Source organism: Carcharhinus amblyrhynchos, chromosome 29, assembly GCF_965287045.1.
Source record: "Carcharhinus amblyrhynchos chromosome 29, sCarAmb.v2.hapA, whole genome shotgun sequence".
Taxonomy (NCBI): Eukaryota; Metazoa; Chordata; class Chondrichthyes; order Carcharhiniformes; family Carcharhinidae; genus Carcharhinus; species Carcharhinus amblyrhynchos.
This window is the reverse complement of record NC_137352.1, coordinates 21,791,030-21,804,629: the sequence shown is the minus strand read 5'-3', so window position 1 is coordinate 21,804,629 and position 13,600 is coordinate 21,791,030. Positions and strand designations below refer to the sequence as shown.

General features: G+C 38.6%; 1 protein-coding gene across 7 annotated transcripts in view; it reads right to left on the bottom strand.

Moving 5' to 3' along the window:
* Window positions 1-13,600, bottom strand: part of gramd1ba (GRAM domain containing 1Ba) — a 689,080-nt gene that overhangs the window by 255,790 nt on the left and 419,690 nt on the right. For all 7 annotated transcript variants that reach the window (XM_080214716.1, XM_080214711.1, XM_080214713.1 and 4 more), the window contains one exon: window positions 13,152-13,178. Coding sequence is in view for 5 of the 7 variants with exons in the window: in XM_080214711.1 (XP_080070837.1) it covers window positions 13,152-13,178 (27 nt within the window). In the remaining 2 variants the exon portion in view is untranslated. The remainder of the gene's footprint in view (window positions 1-13,151; window positions 13,179-13,600) is intronic.

Here is a 13,600-nt window from a genome sequence, read left to right as displayed (position 1 = left end):
AAGCATCACAAACTATTCAGCTATGGAAAGCATCACAATCAACTCATGTCTCATCTCACAGCCACATATGACCACTCTCGAACAGAGAAGGGATGGTTTATTGTGAAATCTTCAGGAAAAGAATGCCTCCGTGATTTCACAATGCCTGTCACCCCCCATTCCGAAAATGACTGGCACCCTGAATGCTACCTCAGCGAGATCTACTAACCCAGCATAAGCCGAGCTTGATCCTGGATTCTTTATAGTGGTTCATTTATAACAACCACAGCTTCCGTGCTTTTCTCCTCATAAGGTAAAAGGAATTGTGCGTACAATTTATTTCTGCTAGCTTCACCAGACTATGGTCAGCCGAAGATCAGCTGCTTACTGAATTAGCAAGCAGCCTGTTGGTGGTGAAGGGTTAACAGCATGTTCTCAACATGGAACCGAATTAATAATAAATTTCTAAAAATAAAGTCAGGCTGGTACAAATAAGCAGTCAGGAAAAATAACGGTATGTGAGATAAAAAAAATGGCTCAAAGTTGCAATCAATCAACAATTTCAAGCAAAAAGCAATTTTTAAAAAACATTGTAGTCCTTAAGCTATTGAGCCATCCTAAACATTATTTATCACAAGTAAAGTTTACAATTACAACTTAGAATTTCAACTGGCATACCAACCAAAAACAAGCAAAGGAGGGTTTAACATTGGGTTTGAAAACTTAAGTAGTCATTTTTTCTGAGGAAGTCTTTTTTAAGACTGGAAACACTGAATATAATTGTATTATTAATGAATAATTTTCAGTTGTAAATTCAGTAAAATTGCTTATTTTCTGATCAATTTATCTCTCTTCCCTTTCCCATTTACGCCGCAACTTATAAATAACCCAGCCGGTTACACTTATAGACAAGATCAGAATTACTTCAAAAATACAGCAAAGAATACGAAAATAAAATGGATTTCGTGTTGGTTTCCACAAATGTTAAAAAAAACAAGCAAAGAAATATGCATAATTTGATGACAGAGAGCTTACTTAACTCATCAGAAATCATTATAATGGACATATGGTTTTTACTTTGATTAAAGAATAGGCCATACCATAGTAATGCTGACTCTTCAAGAAATATCACAATTAATACTGCACATTTTACATTTAAGAATGGCATCTTTGTAAACCATAATATAGCACTGCAATTTTACAACAGTTCATTATCTAAACCATTGCGGTATACAAGTACTTGTAAGCCTGGTATCAATATCCTGCTAAACAGAGACTCAGTGCCAGTTGCAGAGTACAATGATGCAGTTAATGCAGGGCAGGGCTAGGCTGGATGGAAGAATACCTGACCTTGTGTCGGTGCATTGTACTGGAAGTGACTGCTGAGTGACCATGCTGCACCTCTGTTCATCGGCATCACTATAAAAGATAGGTATCCTGAAGCCATTAGATTATGTAACAGCTTATCTTCTGGAAAGTGTTAGTTCCACATTCTACAGCTTAGCAATTTCAAAAGTATTCAGTGCGATGCAGCATTGTTGCTCATTGGATGCTCCTGGTGCCACCTACAACAGATGGAAGGCTTAATGCAGTTTTGAAACATCCAACTCTCACAGCTGAATAGCTGAAAGGTCTTGAAGTTGCAACTGAAGAAAATTTACAAAGAATCTTGATCAGATGTTTACTGTACTGTACTCTGCAGTATTAAACTGAAGCAATGCATGACCCTCTGGGGAAAACAAAAAAAACTTCCAACAGTTATAAGGGCTCTCTAACTCATGGAGATCAGTGGCCATATTATTCTCTAAATAAATACAAGTCCAATTCATTTGCCAATCCACACCATAATAAAAACATCCATGCAACATAGTTGCATGTAACAGCCTGCCATTGCACTCCTGATTTTCAGTCAAAAAACCTAACAACTAAAATATCCAGCATTTCTACAATAAAATTTAAGTTCACACGTCATGCAACAACTTCAAACTACTCCAGTTTAACATTTAGAATACTTTAATTTGATATTTTCATCTACTCATCAATGAATTCTAATTTAATGAAGTTATTTCAATTCCTATTACTTTGCCCACAATTTTCATCAACAGTTTAAAAATAAACCCAGTGTCACTCAATAATGCTTCAATGAGCAATCAAAGCAAATCCATCCCCTCAGTGACAGAGACAAACATCCGACACAATTCCTGGCTTTTAGGAAAGCACAAAGCACAGAAGCTCACACTGAGATTGCTGACTCTCACAGAACCTTATTTTTCAGCTAAGCTGCATGTCAGCAGATTTTCTGCTCTGATTCAGCCTAAAATAATATTTAAACAAAAGAGAAATCTGAAGCTGCCTGGTAACATCTTGATCAGGCTGTTTTTGCGTGAACCAGGAAATTTTTTGTTGGCATTAAACTCCAACAGGAAGGGTTTCTCTTTAAAAAAAATTACAATCTATCCTCCATTGCAAACATTCTTGCCGGAAATTAATGCTCAATGTTTACAAGCATATATACATAAAATCTAATTGTCTCTCTAAGGCATTTAAGAGCTTAAATCTCTGAAGAATTTAAATTAAAATATAAAGTAACTTAAGACATTTTACAGAAGGGCAGAGCTAAATGGAAGCCAAGCCATGAGATTAGAGAGGCGTAACCCAAAGGTTTAGCTGAGAAAGTTGTTGAAAACGAAGGAAGGGAAGGTGGTTTCTAGAGTGATTAATGAGAGAGTTCAAAGGATTGGAACTGAGGGATCTAAGCTTTCTGTCAGCAACGATGGAATGAAATGGAAAGAAGCAGAACATTTGCAAGGAATTAAGGGGCTGAAGTTGTAAACAGAAGTAGGGTTGGTTGATAGCTCAGAAGGAACTATGAAAGTAATGGGGAATGGGGAGCTGACAAACATTAGATGGGCATTCATGGATTTATACATGTAATTAGTTTATATTGTTTGGCCTATACTTAATTTATTAATTGATAAGCCACAGTTACGTTCAATCCCCAAATTAATAGGGAGGAAATCTATTGAGACTATTGCGGTCAGTAAGGCCGTTAAGTTTCATGGTCTGGAAGGTAAAGTGTGAACAGACGATAGTCACTTGCGATAAGACTAAAGCCAGAGTTAAGAAGGTCTCATAAGCAGTCTGTGCCTGTGCATACTGTCAATATGATTGTTAGATTTGGGGAGCATTGAAGTAGAGGAGGAAAAACGACTGGACTCTCTCTGCTTCAACTTCCTGTTTTTGGATTTATAAAGGTTTGGAAGCACTCACTGTAGAAGATTCAACAGTGAACAATGTTGAGCAATAGGGGAAACATGGAGCAGAAGTCACAACTTATATGCAAGAGACTTCTAATTCTAAGTTGTAAAGAGCTGCTCAAATACCTTAATGCATTAAATGTTGCTTACATCAAGTAACTGTTTCCAGTAAGGCATGGAAAGAATCCAAAGGGGCTACAAGGCTTACCCAGTCTATGTATATCACTTTGCCTAAGTCATTATTTTTTGTAAAGTTTGATAAAGAAATGAATTGAGTAAAAATAAACTTTTGTATCTTCTAGTTTTCCAAATTATATTGGAAAATTTTGAAAACAATTCTGAAAAGTGAAATGCTCCTGACCTCAACTGATTAAATATAAATGGTATTATATGTACACGTGAATTATATGAGCAGCAGTTTTGGATAAGCTCAAATTTAGAGAATAAAAATCGGAATGACAGCCAGGAGTGCAAAAGAATGGCGAAGACTGGAGGCAACAAAGGCTTGGATGAGGATTTCAGCAGCAGATGAGCTAAGTCATGGGTAGATTTGGAGGACGTTAGAGATGGAAGTAGGTAATCTTAATGATGGCATGAGTATGTGGTGAGAAACTTATTTCACAGTCAAATACTATGCCACTGTTGCAAATTTTGTAGATCAGCTTGGACAACTGCAGGTACAGAGATGGAGTTGGTGTTGAGGAATGGAGTTTACGGCAGTGACCTAAGTCATTGGCTTCGGTTTTCGCAATATTGAGTGGAAGAAAATTTCCATTCTCCCAAAAATTGAGCAGGCAATCTAACAATTTAGCCAACTGAGGGTGTCAAGAGGTAGACTAGATTACGTCATCAAGGAGCATGAATGTAAGGTGGTCTATGATTGTCCCCAAAAAGTCTATCAGTGGTAACAGTGAAGAAGTGGAAACAGAAGTCATTGCAGTTCATTCTCTGGCTACAACTGGATAAGGGTGGAGCCAAGTGAGTGGATCCAGGCCCATCTAGCTGGACAACATTACAGAAACAATGAAGGAAGATGTTATGGTCAACCGTGTCAAAAACTACACGTGAAAAATGACTTGTACGGTTAATTTTCCATGATTATAGTGACGGGATTCAAACATGGAACTGCAGGAAAGATAGGAATGAATTTGGGAGGGGACAACAAGATCATGGACTTTGAATAGGAAAGTTGGAGATAGGGCAGTAGCTTGCAATGATGCAGAGGATAAGCTTTTCTTTCAGGAGAAAGGAATGATAAAGGCAAATTTGTGGACCCACCATCTCATCAAAAACTGCCTCTCAGAAGCTGACTATTTAAACTGTAGCAATTATTTATTTTATCATAACATTCACCTTACGCAATAATTGCCCTGCATTATTATCTTAGATATTAGATTGAATAACACCATTGCTTGTATAGGTTTGCTATACCATGTTAGCATTATGTCCAAGGTCAAGTCTTCACTTCAGTTGCATCATTTATGAATTTTCCAAGCTATTCTTGGCATTAAAAGCAATTGCATGTACTCCAACACAACATTCCCAGTTAAATCCAGTAGCGGAAATGTGGCAGAAATGGCAGAAGATGGCCTCTCAAATGCAGAGACTGATGATATACTAAGAACATGGTTGTCAGGAGGGTGCAGAGGCATGTATGAAGTATGGGCAATGGGGCAGTTCTACTCAAAGTAAAAAGGGGACTTCATAAGCTCTGGTGTGGAATTTGGCACCATCAGAGTAGATGTAGCCAGGACAATGAATCTTGGAGAGAGGAATGGAATCTTTACAGGAAGTGGGTTAGAAGAAATATAATTCAACAATTTGTGTGATTCAGTGGCTTCTAAGAGATGTTAGTGAAAAGTGTCTTGAAGACACGAGTTTTTTCACAACACCAGTATGCCATGGTGCAGCCCACACAAATTGTAACGCACAAAGTTACGATCATGGGAAAAATGTTTCCTGCCTACCTGTCAACATGAGTGTAAGAACACAACAATCCAAAAGATATTCTACATTAGCTATTAACCCATTGAATTTGACAATTAGCTTGCTGCTTTCAAAATAACATCTTTCCTCCACACTTAGCAGCTGTGAAAAAATTGCTTATGAAACATTAATGAACAGTAGGATTGCAGGTGGAAACTTATACATCACAGACTTTGAGCATTAAACTCTGAAAGGTATCAGTTCACAATGAATCAGCCTGACAGAATAACACATTACAAAATACAACATCAGTGGCGATCAATAGAACTATCTTTAAACAAGACACCATTTCCTGTTCTAACCCTACATTAGCATCTCTTCATTATCTGGAAATGAGCCACGGGGTGGAGAAAGACAAAAGTTCTGATGTAAATTAAGGCACTATAATTACTAGTCTCCATAGTAAACTGAATAGATAGATAGCTATAGGGGTTAAGAGTCTAGGCAGCCATTACTTGGATCTATTCACCAACCAAAAATGTTTCTATGATCAAAACATGTCTGTGTGATTTTGATGTTTAAATTGTTCTGTGCTTTAAGTCTTCATTTGGATTTCAGTGGAATAAATACAAATTTCTATAAAAGATGACATATTGCATGGTCATAGGAGCACTTCAAATCAAAAAAAAACAAACTACAAATCCATTTGCTTTTTTCACTTAGATGATCTCTTGGCCAGAATTCTGCAGTCGCCCATGCTCCACTGCTGCAAGTGAGGACGGAGAATTTGGCACTCAGCCAAATCTCTCTTCACTGCAGCGAGACTGGAAAATCCTACTCGTATAAGCTGGCTGTTATCTCTCCTTCTTAAACACATCTTTGTTTCCTTCTCTTCATTTTGCTTTCCATACTTAATTTGACTTTAAATTAGCTATTCTGACAGTTCTGAATTCAGGTTCTACACTACTCATTAATCATTCAAGAAAGGAAATAGGAATGACCCTGGTCATTATAGGCCAGTTAGTCTTACTTCAGTGGTTGGTAAGTTAATGGAAAGAGTCCTGAGAGGTAGGATTTATGACCACTTGGAAAGACACAGTTTAATCCGGACAGTCAGCATGGTTTCGTGAAGGGTAAGTCCTGCCTCACAAGTTTGACCGAATTCTTTGAGGAGGTAACTAAGCTTGTGGACGAAGGTAGAGCAGTCAATGTCGTACACATGGATTTTAGTAAGGCGTTTGATAAGGTTCCCCATGGTATGCTCATGAAGATAAGGAGGTGTGGGATAGAAGGAAAATTGGCCGATTGGATAAGTAACTGGCTGTATCATAGAAGACAGAGGGTGGTGGTGGAGGGAAAATTTTCAGACTGGAGGCCAGTTACCAGCGGTGTACCACAGAAGTCAGTGCTGGGTCCTCTGCTTTTTGTGATATTTATCAATGACTTGGAAGAGGGGGCTGAAGGGTGTGTTAGTAAATTTGCTGATGACACCAAGATTGGTGGAGTAGTGGATGAGGTGGAGGGCTCTTGCAGGCTGCGGAGACATTGATAGGATGCAGAGCTGGGCTGAAAAGTGGCAGATGGAGATGAAGCATGAGGTGAGTCATTCTGGGAGGACAAACTTGAAAGCAGATTACGGGATCAACAGCAGGGTTCTAAGGAATGTGGGGGAACAGAGAGATCTTGGGGTTCATATCCACAGATCTCTGAAAGTTGCCACTCAAGTGGATAGAGCCGTGAAGAAGGCTTATAGTGTGTTGGCGTTTATTAACAAGGGGTTTGAGTTTAAGAGCCATGGGATTATGCTGCAACTGTACCGGACATTGGTGAGACCGCATTTGGAATACTGTGTTCAGTTTTGGTCACCTCACTATAAGAAAGATGTGGAAGCATTGGAGAGAGTGCAGAAGAGATTTACCAGGATGCTGCCTGGTTTGGAGGGTAGGTCTTATGAGGAAAGGTTGAGAGAGCTGGGGCTTTTTCTCTTTGGAGTGGAGGATGATGAGAGGCGACTTAATAGAGGTTTATAAGATGATGAGAGGGATTGATAGAGTGGACGTGCAGAGACTATTTCTTGGGTGGATGTAGCTGTTACTAGGGGGCATAACTATAAGGTTCATGGTGGAAGATATAGGAGGGATGTCCGAGGTAGATCCTTCACTCAGCGAGTCGTTGGGGTGTGGAATAAACTGCCTGCTGTGATAGTGGAGTCGGGCACTTTAGGAACTTTCAAGTGGTTATTGGATAGGCACATGGAGCGCACCAGAATTATAGGGAGGGGATAGCTTGATCTTGGGATTGGGCATAGCTCGGTACAACACAGAGTTGAAGGACCTGTGCTGTGCTGTAATGTTCTATGTTCTAATTATTTTTCACTTTCATTGGTATAGAGATATACAATTGTTCACTCTGTTTATACAGGCCTCCTGTAGAGGTCATGCATTATTTAGCTCTCTAAGTTATAGCAAATTCTCGTGTAAAATCCCACAGAAATCTATGGACAAGTGTAACATATGGCTGATGTCATCCATCCATCACTGACAGCAACATTTTCAGTAAAAAGTCTCACAACACCAGATTGAAGTCCAAAAGGTTTATTTGGCGGCAGAAACTTTTGGAGTCCAACTCCTTCATCAGGTGAGTGAGGACTTGTATTCACAAACAAGTCATATACATGCCTTGTTTGTGAACACAAGTCCTCACTCACATGATGAAGCAGCGAGACTCCGAAAGCTTGTGCTGCCAAATATTGGATTTTAACCTGGTGTTGAGACTTTTTACTGTGCTTACCCCAGTCCAACGCTGGCAACGCCACATCACAGCAACATTTTCCCCATGGGAACATGATGAGCAAACAATCTGGCCCTCCTGTCAATCTCACCTTTAAATTGGCCCTTTGAGCCTGCCCTGCCATTCAGTTAAGATCGTGGCTACCCACAGGCCTTTAAATTTAATCCCTTTCCTCTTTTCTGCTCAGTATTTATACAAATAGTTCAGAAAAGTGCAACATTCTGTAAAGAGGGAGAAGAAATACCCATATTTTATAACCAATAGCAAACAAATGGGTACTTTTTAAGTAACAATGGCAAAGCTTTTGTTGCAATATAAAGATTTTGTAGCATTATAAACTTTTCACATTGCTGATAAATCTCCAGTCCAACTGCTCACAGTAAATCAGTTTAGATTCTGTCTTGTAAGTGCAAAGAATTAACAACACAGAGCACAAAATACTCTCCTAGGAAGCAGCATGTTATGGAAGGAGATTCAGCACCACCTTCTCAAGGACAATTCAAAATGGACAATAAACACTGGTGTTGCTAGCAGCACCCTCATGCAATGAATAAATGGGGAAAAAAGTCTAATTGCTATACATGGTCAACTTGATGTCAATTGATCCTAAAACAGATCCTGACATCCTGAGCAGCAAGAAAAAAACCAACAGGAATGAATTACATTGTTTCACTTTTTAATTAAACGTGTAACATCTGCTTGATCTGTTATACATGCTGGCATCACTTCGAGGAAGATTATCATATCACATAACACAAAATACATTTTTCTGTTGAAATGGATTTGTGCTCGATTCAACTTTGAGAAAGAAATCTGAATGGATTTTGTTCTGTGACTATACGAAAATGTGCACTCGATGTGCATTTTTTTATTACATAACAGAGTTCCTATTTTTAATGAAGGTTATTCTTCAATGTAGTGCAGGTTCCATAACTGGCTTCAACTTGTACAGCATTTTACTTATTTCTACTGATTTACACAGAATGTGAATCAATCACTCATTAGGTGAGACATCTGCCAAATTCAAAAAATTTAAATAGCTAACCCTGAGCCAAAATTAACAACACTTGGATCTTGTGAGGTAAAACTTTGAAATATACTGGTTTTGCAAACATGGAAATAGATAACAATTTACATCACACATGGCTTCAAGATGTTAAATTGAAGATATTGCTGAGATTCACACACACAGATATCACTTGTTGACAAGTGAGTAACACTAAGCAATCCACCTCAGACACAGGTACATGAAAGATACTATTCTGATCAAACGTTCAATGAGGTCTTACTATTGGCTACAAAATAGATTTGGTTTGGTTTGGTTTGGATTGGATAAAATCTTTGAACTTTTTTCCCCCTATATTCTCTACACATGCTAACAAGCCAAGTAGACTACAATCAATATCACAAATGAACATTTGGCTGATCAGTAATCATTTTAATTAAAAAGCTTTTAACACACTTGTCATTGCAAAACAATACTGAAATAACCTCCCACTTTTGGAAATAAGATAGATCTTTTTACAGAGTTTAAACAGGGCAAGGAAAAAAAATACACTTTTCGTTATTTCTGATTTGTTAATTGGAAGACAACAGAGGTCAGAAAAAAAATCCAATCTTTTAATTACTTAAATGTTCTTAATACAAATGTGCAACAAATTAATTTTGTTTTCATAAAAGTAAAGATCATAACAGGAAAGTACTAAGTACTAAGATTTCTAAGTTGCAATTGGAATACTAAGAAATTATGAAGAAATAAAAAAAGCAGCAAAACAAGTTATGTGTAATTATGTAGCACATCTTCAGACTGTTGTTGATGTAAATGTTGTCACAGGGCTGGATTTTCATGCCTTAAGTTGGGAATAGGGTCGAGAATCGCCAAAATGTTTTTTTTTCCTCATGACAAATTTAAATTATCTGTCTAAAATTCACACAATCTTCCCACAAATGGGGAATGATTTGAGTCAGGGTTGGCTCACTACCCTTCATGCACATGCTCTGGTGCCAGGAATACCAGTGACAGGCCAAAGTGAACTTTGTATTTCTTTTTATTTCCATCAGGTCAGGAGGGTTTTGGAAGGCTTCTGGAAATCCGTTGCGTTTGAGAGCTCTGAAACCTTGTGGGAAGACTACCAAGGAACTGGGAACATTCTGACAGGCAAGTATTAAATGTTAGAACAAACTCACATAACATTATTAGATGCTCTATTGTAACTTAGATGGGTTTCTATTGCAGCAATTGATCACAAAACTGTACCCTGAGAAGATACATAAAATCCCTACAGTTCAGTAGGGAGCCTTTCGGGGATTTAACTTATTGGGACTGAATATTTTCAAGCTTTTAACATACTTATCATAATAAAGTAATAGAATCATAGAAACACCACAGTACAGAAGGAGACCCTTCGGCCCATCGAGTCTGCACCGACCACAATCTCACCCAGGCAAGGTGGATGGTTTGCAGTTTATGGAGGGTGGAACGGGAAGACAAGGAAAGCACTGGAAACAGTAACAAAGTGAAAAAAAAATTGAGTGCAATTTTACCATCTTGCTGTGTCCAGTGAACAGCATAGCAAGCTGGGGAACTAGCATGCAATGCCAAAACTATGATTTGTATCCGGCATCAAACGATTTGCTACGTTTCCGGCCCCTTCCAAATGGCACAAACCATTTTATGCCCAGAAAGAGTGCAAAGTTTATCTGTTTAAGATTGATTGGATTTCAATATCATTAGCGAGTTTAGCATGCATGCTACAATACTATCGGATGCTTTACACCTCTCCAGCAAGATGTCACGTCAGCCTGAATCTGTACTGGTCTCCTCTACTGGTGCCATAGCCATGTTGGGGATGTCAGAAGCCACTGAAGCCCCCAGGTGGTCGGGGGCATAACCAGGCAGTGCCCATCAGGCATACTGCCAGTGCCAGATGGCATTAAGTGTACCAGGGTCGTGCCAAGGGGATGGGGCCTCTGGGAATGGGACCTGACTAGGGGCTATGACAGGGGTCAATTATGGTGGATCATGATGGGGGTCATCATGAGGAGCCTAATGGGAGGGCCTCGATGCCATGACCCATGCTGGGGAGGGGAGGTGGGGAGAGAACATGTCGCTGATGAGCAGGATGGGCCCTGATGTCTGCGGCTGAAGCAAGGTGGTCTTCCAGCACACTGAGATAATAGGGTGCACTTGTGAACGGAATTCAAACTCCCTGCAGCCAGCTCACTGACATACTTAGGCCCCTCCATACTGGCACACAACTCATCGCTCTCCAAAAAAGGGACAGAGTGTGAGAAAGTTACAGTCCAGAGCACATCTGAGAGACCGGCATGCTTCCCCCCATTTTTCTCGTTGTTATGACACTTAGAAATTTTTTGGGAATATTCCATCCATTAATTCAGAATTTGGCAGTGGAAGGGAAAAAATAGGCAATCTTTCTGATGTCAAAGAAAGTGATATTAAGCAAAACATGCATCTAGGAGTTCATCAATATACTCAAATACCAAGATCTGGTCTTAGCTTGAATCACAAACTACACAGGTTGATGGCACTGAGACTTGAGATATAGCAAGGACAATTTGACATGATAAAACAAATTCAAAAAATCTGCAAGAATATTGCCCATAAAAACAGAAAAGCAAGTTTAAATCAATAATATTAATTATTTTTCAGAAGCAGCATAACATTTGGATTTCATGTGCATTTTATATTAGGAGCATTTTAATCAACAACTTGCAATATAGTACTTAAGCAAAGTGCTATTTAATGGTTTGCATATGAAATCATAGGTCAACTGTGAATGAGCAACTATAAATTGTTTACAAATGGTGCCTAATAATTACAATGCTTGCATTCACGTAATTCAAGAAAAACATGTTGCAACTTCCTAAGTTAAATCTTAAATTCACAAATCAGTCTGAGCATAACAACCAGCTTTTATTCCTTTTTTTTAAATTGATGACATCTTAAAAAAAAATTATTTTTCTTACAGACTTGAAGTTAATGCAAGTAATAAACTTTAATGCAAGGGTAAGTCCTGAATATTTAACTTCAGCCCTTGCCAAGTATTCTCTATGTTGTCCCAAACACAAATTTTAAAGTAATGTAAATCAACTTATCTCTGACTGCTGATAATTACACCAAGAAGGACTTGCTGCATTTCAACAGGTTTCAGCCTGTTCAGCCTACGTACTGCTTAATTATATATATTTTGAATTTAGCAAGATGACAGAAAACTGCTGAGAGAATTAACTGTGAGTGTTTACAGTTCAGGTATAACACAGGCTAATAAAAATTAATGAATTTACTACTCTGCCTACAAACCTCAATTTTGATTAAGCATCACTTACAACACAGGTATGAACATGCCCATTTTCCACAACAGCTAAATGACTTCTCTGGAATGTTTGTCGAATTGCGACTCCAATTGGATGTGGACGTACATCCATTAGAAACTGGTGGACATAGTTTGCAGATTGGCAGTGCCAACCTGGCACTCCCTGACTAAGCAGGAGCTTCAATGGCCTTTGAGCCCCCCACATGGTCCTGACGTCAGATTTCCGTTTGTGAAGACCAGTAGTGATTCACACCAAGCTACTATGATTAGGTTTCCTGTCATGCCCAAGAATCAGAGATTTGCAGGAAATGGGAGAATCTGGCACCAAACTGTTTCTGCATCTTTAAATGCTTACTTAAATATGCTAATCTGGGTCATGCCTTTGCTGAGCGTGAACCAGATTACGTCAGGGCGCAACGGCTAGGGAGATCCCAAAAAGAGTTCTAGCTAATGCTAACTGCGCTATGGCCACCAACTGCAATTTTCCGGCCCTAGTACAACTTTCACTTCTGCGCTCAAGCCCAGAGAATCGTGCCCATTGTGTTACCGAGTACAGCACTCTGCTGAAATCTGTAAATGTATAAATCAGAAGCAGCACATTTACCTCTGTTACAGGATCAAAAGATAAATACAAACCTTTTCTCAGATTTACACAGGGCTGCCTTTACAGATACTATTGCATAAACCTTCAGCTTTAATTGCAAGTTTGCATTAGTTTAATTAATGGATTCCAGCAATATAGTAATGTTATGTCTCTGTTTAATGTATGGCCCAGCAAACCTCCAATGTTACACACATGAAATGAACTTCATATTTATGTAGCAACAAATGCCATTTTTCACTGCAAAGTAAAGTGGCCACTTACCCAAACCTGTCAGTAGTACTGTCTGACCTGAAAAAGAAATAATAAAATATTAAACAAAAAACTTAGTTCAAAATAAATATTTTCATCATTCAGCTCATTTATCTACCTGAGTTTTGCGCTAATGCTTCATGTTATCTAGCGATTTTGTAACAATCACTCAAATGATTGGTAACATTAAGCTGGTCAGTTTCATTTAAGTTGCACTAATTTAAAGATTCATTTTAAATACAAATCAGTACCTCTGGTCAACCATCAGCAACAAATCTTGCCTCAGACTCTTAAAGAAGCAAGAAACCTGTTGTACAATTGAAAGCTGCCAAAAACCAAATACCATGCCAATTGGTTTGAGCGGCTCATGTAGCAAAACAATAATGAAAATAATAAACAAATTTTGTAAATGATAATTTTATCAGAGGGCCAAGGAAGTATTCTTTATACCTAAATATCTA